This window comes from Lontra canadensis, unplaced genomic scaffold, assembly GCF_010015895.1.
Source record: "Lontra canadensis isolate GAN:19392208 unplaced genomic scaffold, GSC_riverotter_1.0 scaffold22, whole genome shotgun sequence".
Lineage (NCBI taxonomy): Eukaryota > Metazoa > Chordata > Mammalia > Carnivora > Mustelidae > Lontra > Lontra canadensis.
In genome coordinates this window covers 15,340,303-15,352,502 of record NW_022631016.1, presented here as the reverse complement: position 1 = coordinate 15,352,502, position 12,200 = coordinate 15,340,303, and the positions used below count along the sequence as shown (strand labels likewise).

Here is a 12,200-nt window from a genome sequence, read left to right as displayed (position 1 = left end):
ATCCCAGCAGCAAAATTATTAACTAGTAGAGAAAATAATTTTTTTAGATATGAAAGGACACAGAAAATTTCAGACATGGAAAGATTAGGAAAAATCAGCAGCCACATCTAGTGCCTAAGCAGGAATACTCTAAAAATACATATTCTGACCTTTAGCAAATTACTAAGCTATACAGGATTTCTAGAAAGAAGAATATATTGGGTTTAGAAAAAAAGTAGAAATATGCTATATGCACTAAGAATTATGAAAAATCATTTGATCTTGACACTTGTAACGTTCTCATTTTTGTGACAAATCTTAGAAATAAAGGTTTTTGCATCTTCAGATTATTAGGGTCACATTAACTGGTTTTGCAGAGAATATTTTTATATAATCAAATAGTGCTTATTCTTGATTTTTTAAAAAATAATTTATGGAAATAAACAAAGACCAACCAAATGCTAAAGAGAGTTTGCTGTAATAAGAGAGTTAACCACAATCACTTGCATTTCGGCAGACACTCAAAAGCAGGCGGAAGAGTGAGAGAGGTTTATAGTGGACAAAAGAGAAAGTTTTGAGTGTGCCATGATTGGAAGCTGTTGTCACAGGGAAGCTATAGGTGAGCTACCTAGAAACAGAACATCTTTTGTGATTGGTTAAGAATGTGAGTCTTGCTTTATCTGATTGCTTTTAAGTTGAAAATGGGTAAAACTGCAGAGAAAGTACAGTTATTGTAAGTTATTGATCAAGTCCTGGTCATTTGGGGTTGAACGTTTGACTTCCTGGATTGCTGTTAAGGAGAATCATTTAACCTCCTACAGGCATGATTTATGGAAATAAGTAGCCTGTCTCCTGGGTTCTTTATTGTAGATAGCAGGTTGACTTCTTGGACTGCTTGCTACAGATTATGAGTCAGAGTTCTATTTTTATATATGGCCTAGACATTGTCCATTTATATCCAGCCTCTCAAATAAAAACAGAAAAATCACAAAAATCACTTTTTGTAGAGGAAGTACATAATATAATGTATACTACAATGACTTAAAACATGTAACTGACAAAAATTAAAAGTGAAAAGATGGTAAAGTATTGATATTTCCTTAGAAGTCATTAAGGGCATATTTGCTGCCTAAAATTATTGAGGCAAAATATAGGAATTTAATTAACCATTTTATCCATAGTGATAAAAGTAGCTAACATAACTAAAATTAATAATGTAATTAAATCATGTAATGGGAGCAGTATTGGGAGATAACTCTGATGCAATGAATTCTTCATTTTTCAGTTATGGTATATCAATGAATATTTTTCAATTGTGATACAATTAAAATTTTAAATTTTAATGAAACAACAAACAGTAGGCCAAAATTTGGTACACTCAAAAGTGAATCTGGTGAGAGTAGGTATAGGAACTAAGAAGTAAAAAGGCTTCTAATTGTATATATATATGGTTTCGTTGTAATTTGTTTTGTTTTTCACTATTTTAAAATATATAGACTGTGCTACTATGCTATTTTAGAAATCCATTTTCCTAGCTAATTGGTTAAAATAAATAAATAAATTAGAGTTTTTTACTCAGTGATTAAAGGTAGTGATTGAATGTGAATTATCTGTGTAAATATAAAGACATTATAAATATGTATATATAATAGTGTATATATTATGAGTATAAGCTATAATCTTTTAGTAAATTCTTCTGAACTTTTATTGACAACTTTGTTATCAAGCAAGGACAAAATGTTTTTATCCTTGTATTGTTTTGTGTTGTCTTTTTTGTTGTTGTTTTTGGTTTTGTTTCTGGTTTTGTTATTATTGAATGAAAATTCAGCTGAAACAATATTGCATTATTCAGAACAATGCTGAATTTGGTAATTTTTTTAATTTTTCAAATAGAATACTTTCCAAACAGTGAAAAGTAAAACTATTTATAGAAACAATTCTAATTTTTGATAAGAAACATGTTAAATCAGCAATAGTACATGGGCTTAATTACCACACACAGTACATTAAACTAATAACTGGTGAATACTCAGAAAAGTATTAAGTTTTCAATTATGTGTGTGTGTATATATATGATATTTTCATACATATATGAAAATTTTCTCCACTTCAAAAAGCATTTTCTCTTAAAGATCTCATAATCTTATTTTGCATACAATGAACAACTCTCCAAATTATGTTCATCAGATTCTAATATGTTGACTAATTTAAAGTTTGAATATAAAGAACACATAGATTTTTATTTAAAAGTACTAACTATATTAGAATCAAGTACAGAGCCTAACCTTTTATTTGGTAAAGTATAGTCATTACTCAAAAGCAATGAAGTGTGGTTGGGGAGAAACCTGTTCATACCTTCTATATTAACGGAGTTTAAGCAGGAAAATAAAATCTACCACCTGTTAGATGAAGAGCAGAAGTTACATAGTGGAATCAGTTACAGAAATGAAAAGAGAGGTGAAAAACAAAGTCGTGGACCATGAGACAACCAGGGAAGGAGTTTAGTATCCCTAGGGTTGGAAGAGTAGTGTTACCTGACCCAGGAGCTGGGCTTGATTGCCTGGACCCATGGAAGAAGGAAGCAAAGAGGGAGCTGGGACTATTGCAGAAAGGCAAGACACTGCCAGAGATACCATCTTAAGCCAAAAGAAGGAGGGAGGGAGGAGGAGAGGTAGACAGAGACAGGGGTAGACACACCTTTCTTTTCTGTATTGCAATTTTCCTGTATTGCAATATTGCAATTTTCCTCTAGCATCTGTTTTTATTTGTTGGTGAGGAAGGCTGCAGAAAAGCACAACAGTGTTGTCAGTACCAGGCAAATGCTTCCCCTAATTATTCTACTACACATCTTTATTTTATAAAATGTATATAATGACTTGGCTTTTGAGCACGTAGACAGAGGGGTGAAATATAACACTACCTCTCCCGACATAGATGCACTTGGACTGCCATCACATACCATCAAGGAAACATAGATGCACGCCAAAATGTGGAAGGCTAAACTGAATGGATCTCTCAAACTCCATCCTGACTGGTTGGAGAGATAGAATACAGAGGAAAGAATGTCATATACCAAAGCAGAGAGGACCAGGCTTGAATTCTGCCTTTTCTAATTGTCAACTACACAACCTTTTGAACCTCTGTACCTCCATCTGTAAAATAGCATTAAATGTAATTTTCTTAATAATGTCATTATTAAATTGAATGGCATATAAAGGAGTGCTTTTCACATCATTGGTAGTAAATGCGTATTACTTCCTTAATGATTTTTTTTTCTATTTAAGGACTATAATATAAAATTTACTTGAATAATGTGCAGTTTTACACTAAGCAGTTCCAAAAAAGGGATCTAATTGAAAATACACAGAACTTAATGATAGCCATGATTTAAAATGCATGGTTACAACAGTGATTTTTGTTTTGGTACCAGATGTTTCAGAAGTGTTCTTGCAGAACAATTTTTTTTTTTTTAATCCAATGAGTCCTGGGTGAATACTCAAAGCTTTATCAAATTACACGATGACTGGAATCCTGTGTTATTGCTCTGTTGGTGAAATTACAGTCCTCCTGTGTAGAATGAAATTTAAGCTGTATCTTGGTAACTATTGCTTTTTCCCAATCCCTGGAAAATCCTTCTGAGAATTAAGTCCTATGAGATTCCTTCATAGAGATGCTCTCTGCCTTCATACATCCTCAGCTGATTTTTTACTCAAAAGTTCTTGCTCAACATTAATTCACTTGAGATTTTCACAGGGCTGTGAACTCCGACAAGTCATGCATAATGATTTCAATCTCAGAGAATATTTGCTTGTATTAAAATGCTTTATTAAATATTTGAAATTGGTCTTTAGAGACTTTGAAGAAAGTCCACTCTTCTGCTTCTCCATTGATATGTAACTTTCCAAAATACATGCTATTTATAAAGCATAGTATAAAAAGAAACCAAATGAAAAGAGTGACACAGGGCAATTCCCAAAGGAAACAGGGCTTACGTTTTATAGTAGAAAAGATATCTTGAAAGCTTTTTTATGTACTTTAATCTTTTTTTTTTTTTAGATTTTTTTGTATAAAACATCAGCTGAAAAGTACTTATCCTTAGCATGGGAACAGCTAAGTGTGTGCCACAGGAAATATTTAACATGAAAATATTGTGTACTAAGTAGCCAATGATACTTTAAAAGGAAATGTTTCTATGTTTTTGTGGGAGATGGTTGTAAAAATTAAGAAAGCTTATAAAGCACTTTTAAAATTTTCTTTGATGAAGCTAGTTATGTAGGGCTATTGGTTTAATATCTGTTGACCAAATGTATATAATAATTTCCAGAAAATTTAGATTACTTTAATATTTTAGTAGACGAATGGACTTTTAGGGATTATTTCATATATTTTTATTTAGAAATATAGCATTATAAAGAATAATTTTCTCTGTTCTACTATGTATATAATTAGGACACATAGCATGAGTAGAGGAGTTGAATTGTCTAATGTGGGATACCCTTCTCAGAATACATAAATACTGATTTTTTTCTCTTAAACATTAAACCAGGAGTAGAAATCCTTCATTAATATAACTAATATATTTCATTAATTTACTTAAAAATGTCAACAGTTATATCACTAGTAGTGCCTAATGTTTAAAATAATCAAATACCACTAATTTCTATCTAATTTAATTTATCAACTTGTGAGATTAACTTTTTATTTTATCTCACTTATGATATAGCTGGCATCAAATAGCAAAGGGAATTATCCATCATTTTATTGTGAATTGTAACTTTAGATTGTTATCCAGATTCAGTGAAAGAACACCTGTAAATTCTGAGAATAAGCGTAATTTCTTTCCACTGTAGCTGTAACATATTTTATTAGTTTGCTAAGGCTCCTGTACCAAAGTACAACTGAGTAGCTTAAACAACAGTTTTTGTCTCACTGTTCCAAAAGCTAGAAGTCTGAGGTCAAAATTGTCAGCAGGGTCATGTTCCCTCCTAAAATACTAGAATAGGGTCTGTCCCTAGTCTCTCCTTTAGCTTCTAGTGGTTTGTTGGCAATTTTTGAGTGCCCTTGGTTTGTAGAGGAATCACTCCTATTTCTGTCTTAATCTTCACATAAAGTATTCTCTATGTGTGCTTGCGTGTGTTTCCAAATTTCCTATTTGTATAAGGATACCAGGCATATTAGAGTAGGGGTCCACACTACTCCAGCTTGACCTTGTCTTAGTTAATTACATCTACAATGATCCTATTTCCAAATAAGATTGCCTTGATGTGCTAGAGTCTAGATGTCCAATTCATAAACTTTGAGGGGAAGCAATTCAACCCTTAACATATACCCTAAAGCGATCTATTTTTTATTATCTATTTTTAAAAAAAAAAAACGCTCTCTTTTTACTTTTTTTTTTTTTTTAAGATTTTGTTTATTTGAGAGAAAGAGAAAGAGAGGGAGAACACAGAGGAAGAAGCAGACTCCCTGCTGAGCAGGGAGCCTGATTCAGGTCTCAATCCCAGGACCCTGAGACCATGACCTGAGTCAAGGCAGACCCTTAACCGACTGAGCCCCCCAGGCCCCCCAAAGCCTTTTTTCTAATGTAAAAGAACTTCTAAAAGCACTAATGCTTCTTAAAATGTTGCCTTCTAGGTTTCAAGTCAATAAGAATATAAAATATGTATATATATATTCTTTTCTTTTGACCTGAAACCCTCTTACCAATTCTTCTTGGTAAGAAATTCTTAGAACAATTAGCCAAGGGACTTATTTTCCATCCTGGCTCTTTATTTTTACCCTTACTGTGTTCAAGGGGCAGGGTGACTTTCAGTTGGGCTGTGCTGTACATAAATGTGAGCTCCCTTTGACCAGCAATCTGTGTACTTACAGTGGTGGTCTGATACCTTCAGATGCCATCAAAGCAAAGTGATAGAGGTCATTTGCTCTACCTTACTTCACACAAGTAATCAGAATTGCCAAACACCTGTGAGACTGACTATATAGAGATGTGTAACAGTTAGTGACCATACATTCTGACCAGGGTAGAGAGTTAATATATTTTCTTTTTCTCTCCTGGATCCTGTCTCTGCTCACTTCTCTGTACTACTTTTACCATCACGTAGTCAACCCTACAAGGCTACCTTTTTTCTTTTCTTTTTTTCTTTACTTGTTGTTTTTCATTTCACTTTTCCCTGCATTCATGCCTTTCAGCTTTCACTTAACAAGGCTGGACTTTTATAAACACATTAAGCCAAGCGGAACAAAAATTTTTTTAAATTTAATTTTATTTATTTATTTATTTATTTATTTATTTATTTATTTATTTATTTTTGTCATGTGGTGTCCCAGCCAGTTACCACAAAGGAGGTGTGATCTTGGACTATTTGTCTTTCTCAGCTTTCTCTTTGGAATGATTGCTTGGGGACTATTTTTAAGACATTAAATACAATTTAAACCTAAATAACTATTGCAAAGCCAGAGAACATTTTAAAATTTGAGGATTTTATAAGTGTGGCTTCTTAAAAGATGGCCTTTATTTTAATGTTTTCTGTCTATACGGTTCTCTCTTTTGATCTCAGTAATTCCTGTATATGCCCAATATGAACAGCATTTTTCAAATTAAATCAAGGATTTGACTAATATAATTTTGTAACACTGTAGTTACAATATGGACTTTTCATATTTTTTGTAGTTTTTTCTGGGCACTTCCTACAGATTTAATTTTCTTCAATGTGCTATCAACAAAAATTCCTCCTAAACCAATTTCTATTTGTAGATGTCTACCTACTGATACTCTCTGAATAGGTTGGAGAGATGAATGTGAGGCATAGAACAACTGTGACATCACAGAAAAAGTCCTTGAAACTTTTTTTCCCTTATTTTAATATTTATTTTATTTTATTTATATTTTTATTAACATATAATGTATTATTTTCTTCAGGGGTACAGGTCTGTGAATCTTCAGTATTACACAATTCATAGCACTCACATAGCACATACCCTCCCAACAACCCTTCTATAACCCAGACACCCCATCCCTCCCATCCCCCCTAACAATCCTCTGTTTCCTGAGATTAAGAATCTCTTATAGTTTGTTTTCCTCCCTGGTCCCATCTTGTTTCATTTTTCCCTCCCTTCCCCCATGACTCCCCCCACTGCCTCTCAAATTCCTCATATCAGGGAGATCGTATGATAATTGTCTTTCTCTGATTGACTTATTTCACTTACCATAATACCCTCTAGTTACATCCGTGTCATTGCAAATGGCAAGATTTTGTGTGTGTGGTTTTTTGATGGTTGCATAGTATTCCAGTGTGTGTGTGTGGGTGGGTGGAATGGAGTACTATGCACCCAAAATATTTTGGTCCATTCTACACACACACACACACACACACACACACACACACATATGTGTTATTATTTAATTTACCAGTCTTGTTTAGATTTCCCTAGTTTTACTTGTATGCGTGTTTAGGTCTATGTGATTTATCACAGGTCTATGTTCATGTATCCCATGCCATAATCAAAATACTGGGTAGTTCTAACATCATGAAGATGCCTCATGTTGCTCTTTTATAACCAGTATCCCCTAAGTCTACTTCCACTTCTTCCACCTGGCAGCTGGAAGTCTGTTAATGATTTCTAAAATGTCATCATTTCAAGAATGTTAAATAAGTGAAATCATAGAATATATCACCTTATGGGACTGGCTTTTCTCCACTGGGTATAATTACTTGAAGATTCACCAAATGGCTGCATGCGTCATGCTGCATGCTTATTTTTCATTGCTGAGTAGTATTCCATACCATCAATTGCCGCAGTCTGTTTAACTATTTTCCCAGTAACGTACATCTGGGTCATTTCTAGTTTGTGGCTACTACAAATAATGCTGCTGTGAATATCTATGAAGATTTGCAAGCACTGTTTTATGTGGACATGTGTTTGCATTACTTTTGCATATATGCCCAAGACTACAATTTTCAGGGTTGTACGTTATATGTGTGTTTGATTTTATAGGAATCTGCTAAATGTACATTTCCCCCTGCAATGTACAAGTGACCTAGTTTCTCCGTATTCTTGCCAGCATTTAGTGTCACCATTGTGTTTTATTATTCATTATTAAAGATATCGTTTAGACACCACACAGCCCTCCCCTTCTGAGTATGTATAATTGCTAATCATATTTCTGCTTATAATATCAATGTAAAATACCATTTAGAGGCCAGAATCTTAACATACTATTAAAAGTTCATGTACATTTATAATCTGCTAATAAGGATTGTCAGAAGAACAAGGCATACTAATTTTATTAAGTTTTCTAGGATGCCTTGAAGACAAAGAAAAAGCATTGCTTGAAGTTGACTCTGCATTTCAACAGAAAAGTAAAATCTTTGTAGTTAAACAGATATTAGGCCCTTAATAATTGTTCCATACCTAAATAATTGAAGTACTTATTAAAACTAAAGACTGAAAATTGTCAGTGCTTCCATAGTCAAATACCAAGATGAATGCAGAATTTCATATAGAATTACTTGATTATGAAAATATTTTTGGTTGCTACATAACCTGAATTAGTAGGTGGAATATTTTTAGTTAGGCAGAATAAAATATCAAGTATGCACTATTAGATGATTCATCAAGTACATTTCATGAATAAATGAGAGCTCTTAACCCACTAAATTTACAGTAAGTTACATAGGCCCTAATAGATGGTTGTCTTGTTATACCTAGATCAGTCTTCATTTGAGAATAACTGAAATATGGTATAAATGTACTTAATTATGCAAATAGTATTTGAAATATATAAACAGAAAAGAAATAAGCAGAATACAGCTGCTAATTTTACCTCAAAATACAGTATTCTAAAGTTTATAAATTCCTTTAATGTACACTTTAATTTTAAAAAAATCCAGTGTAATAGGCATATTCTGATACCCATTGTAGAAAGACGATTATGTTGGTACTATATAGAAGAACCCAAAGGAATGAGAACTGAACCTTGAAGACCAGTTTGGGCACTCATTAATAGTCCTAAAATAAAAATGACATAAATCATGGAAAATGGTTTGAATCTGCTACTTTGATGCTACTGATAATTTAATGTCAACTCACCCGCATTGCCCCATAATCACAAACCATCTGACCTGCCATTTTCTGAATGGGTATATAATAGGTAATACGTGTTCTCACCTTACCTTTGAACTTACCTCACAGTTGAACACCAGTTTGATTCTTGATCATCAGTCCAACCTACCCCTGATTATGTGAGTGTCAAAAGAGGCCTTTCACAGTGTTATTGGCACACACACACATGAAAATATTAAAATGTTGGAAATCAAATATTTTCTTTTCGCTTCTCATCTGATACAGTTGTTGGCAGGGGACAGATGTTTAACAGATAAACCAAGAATTAAATTTTGTAAGATACATCTATTATAGTGTTCCATAGGTATGTCAGTGTAACCTTTTTCTGTGTATAAGTCACGTGCTAAATATTACCACACACTAAAATTTGTTTTCCTGAATGCACAGGTACCTCTGTTCTACAGGTGACAGCTACTGATGCAGACGACCCTACCTATGGAAACAGTGCCCGTGTGGTGTACAGTATTCTCCAGGGACAGCCCTACTTCTCCGTAGATCCTAAAACAGGTTAGTGCATTTTTGTATAATTTGTGTGCCTGTGTGCTGGAATAAAAGAAAGCAATGTTTTTATTTCTGTGTCTTCTCCTACATCAGACATTGTTGTTTTAGCACATTCTAAAATGTCCTCGCTTTTTCTAACATGATGTGATTGAATAATTGTTTTATTTCTGTGTCTTCTCCTACATCAGACATTGTTGTTTTAGCACATTCTAAAATATCCTTGTTTTTTCTAACATGATGTGATTGAATAATTGAAGGTAAATTCACTGTTTTCTTTAGCATTTTGATTATCCAGCAGTTATACCAGTAAAAATTTCTTACTTTTGCATGTCCTTGTATCAGTTACTTTCTGCTTAAAACAAATATGGTGTGTTACATTCAATGAGATCTTCAAGTGTATCATTTGTTGTGTTTATATATTAGGTTTAATTCTTTGCCAAAGATAGTAAATAATTTATTGAGAATTTCCATAATTCATTTGAATTTGATTGTCACGGAAGTTGTTATATATTACATTGGGGGAATTGTTATGTCTTGAACTGAGGTTTTTTTTCCTAAAGAGAAAATTCTTCAGTCTTTAAATACTGCATTATGTAGGAGAAATTAACTGAAAGTAAAGACAGAAACATGTAAACTTTTTTTTTAAGGAAAAAAATAGGAATTCTCTCTTTCCTCTCTTTTTTTCTGTCCAAAATAATCATATCATACTATGTGATGTCAAAGTGGGAATGAAGGATACTCAATATTGCATTATAGGATTATGTTCAGCAGCATAATCTAAAAACCATAGAAAGCTATGGTCCCGTTGGCAAATAATTTTTTAACAAAGAATTGGCTGAACATAAACGCATTTTGAAAGTAGCCAAATGTTCAGTAAGAAATGAGTTTTAAGTTTTACTAGTAATTTCAAAGATCTATATAATCATGAGACACAGAAGAAGAGAGTGATCTAAGATATTCCAGAGGTCCCTTCTTCTCTAGTTCCATTAGACTCATCCTGAATCAGATTAACACGTGGTATCATCAAGTAATGGGCACAGCCAGATAACACAGAAGAAAGCCATTTTTTGTTATAAAATCCCCTTATATTTCCATGATCACATAGCTTACAAAACATTTTTCAAGGAACCCTGTTTCATAACTTTATAGATTCCAGGTTTGTTTACCACTATCATAGACAAGGTACATCCAGCTGAAAAAGATGCTCACAGACTCTCAGTAGTTAATATCACTTGAATGCTAGGAGTATTGTCATTATCATATTTTCAGGAGGAATCCATCAGCTTACTTGTCTTTCTTTTCCTGGTGTGCACCAACACCTAAGTACACTGGACAAGAATAGATCTTAATCATACAGATTGATATACAGATTTTCCTACTATAATAATTTATGAAGAACATATTGAATATGTATAGATAGGTTAATGAAGAATACATACATAATATATATAGCATATGTGTTATAATTATAAGGTAAATTACATATAATTAAATGAAGTAAAAAATAAAAATCAGGAGATGATAAAAAGTAATATAATGTAAGCTGAAATGGTATCGGATAGACAAGTCCTTTTACTACCAAGATAATATTAAATACTCAGAAATAAAAATGTTAATAAAGTAGTCAGAATTCTAGGATTAAAGAATATACATATATTGTATACATTGTTACTCTGGCAAGAGGGTTTAGATTTTAAAAAAAGCTTTTTATTGAAATATAGTTGACATATTACATTGCATAAATTTAAGGTGCACCATATATTTGATACATTTTAATATGGTAGTAATATTGCCATGTGGCCATAAAAAATCTTAAGACAAATAAAAATGATTATTTAATATTGGTGTTGCTCATTTTGTTCTATTTTCCCAATAAACATGACAGTTTTATATGTGAAATATATATTTCTCATTTTATTTATTTATTTTTTTTAAAAGAGTTTACTTATTTATTTGACAGAGAGCGAGAGAGAAAGCATGAGCAGGGTAGAGGGAAAAAAGCAGACTCCCCACTGAGCGGGGAGCCCAAGATGGGGCTCAATCCCAGAACCCTGGGATTACGGCTTGAATGAAAGTAGACATTTAACCAACTAAGCCACCCAGGAGCCTCTATATTTCTCGTTTTAAAAATGCATCTCCTGGGACACCTGTGTGGTACAGTCGGTGAAATGTCTGACTCTTGATTTTGGCTCAGGTCAGGATTTCAGGGTTGTGAGATCAAGCCCTGCACTGGGCTCCAGGCTAAGAATAGAGCCTGATAAATATTCTCTCCTTCTTCCTCAGCCCCTTGTCCCCCTGCTTTCACACTGTCTCTGTCTATAGATAGATAAATAAACAAACATCTTCCTGCAGGAAAGAAACAAGGATACACTATGTTTCAGTTACCACACACACACCCACAAATGTGCAAAATCACACATGGTTTCAGTCCATTTACTTCCTATGCATAGCCAAATATTTGTAAGTGTTATATTTACTTCACAGCATATTGCCAATATATAGACATCATATACAGATTTTTTAAAATGACCATACACTTTGAATTTGTTAAAAAAAATACCAATTCTATATGTATCTGTGTGTCTGAGGGTCTG

At 33.1% G+C, this 12,200-nt stretch overlaps 1 protein-coding gene across 4 annotated transcripts in view; it reads left to right on the top strand.

Annotated features, from left to right (window-relative positions):
• CDH18 (cadherin 18) overlaps positions 1 to 12,200 on the top strand; it is a 970,896-nt gene that overhangs the window by 739,607 nt on the left and 219,089 nt on the right. For all 4 annotated transcript variants that reach the window (XM_032861903.1, XM_032861902.1, XM_032861905.1 and 1 more), the window contains one exon: positions 9,493 to 9,612. In XM_032861903.1, coding sequence (XP_032717794.1) covers positions 9,493 to 9,612 — 120 coding nt within the window. The remainder of the gene's footprint in view (positions 1 to 9,492; positions 9,613 to 12,200) is intronic.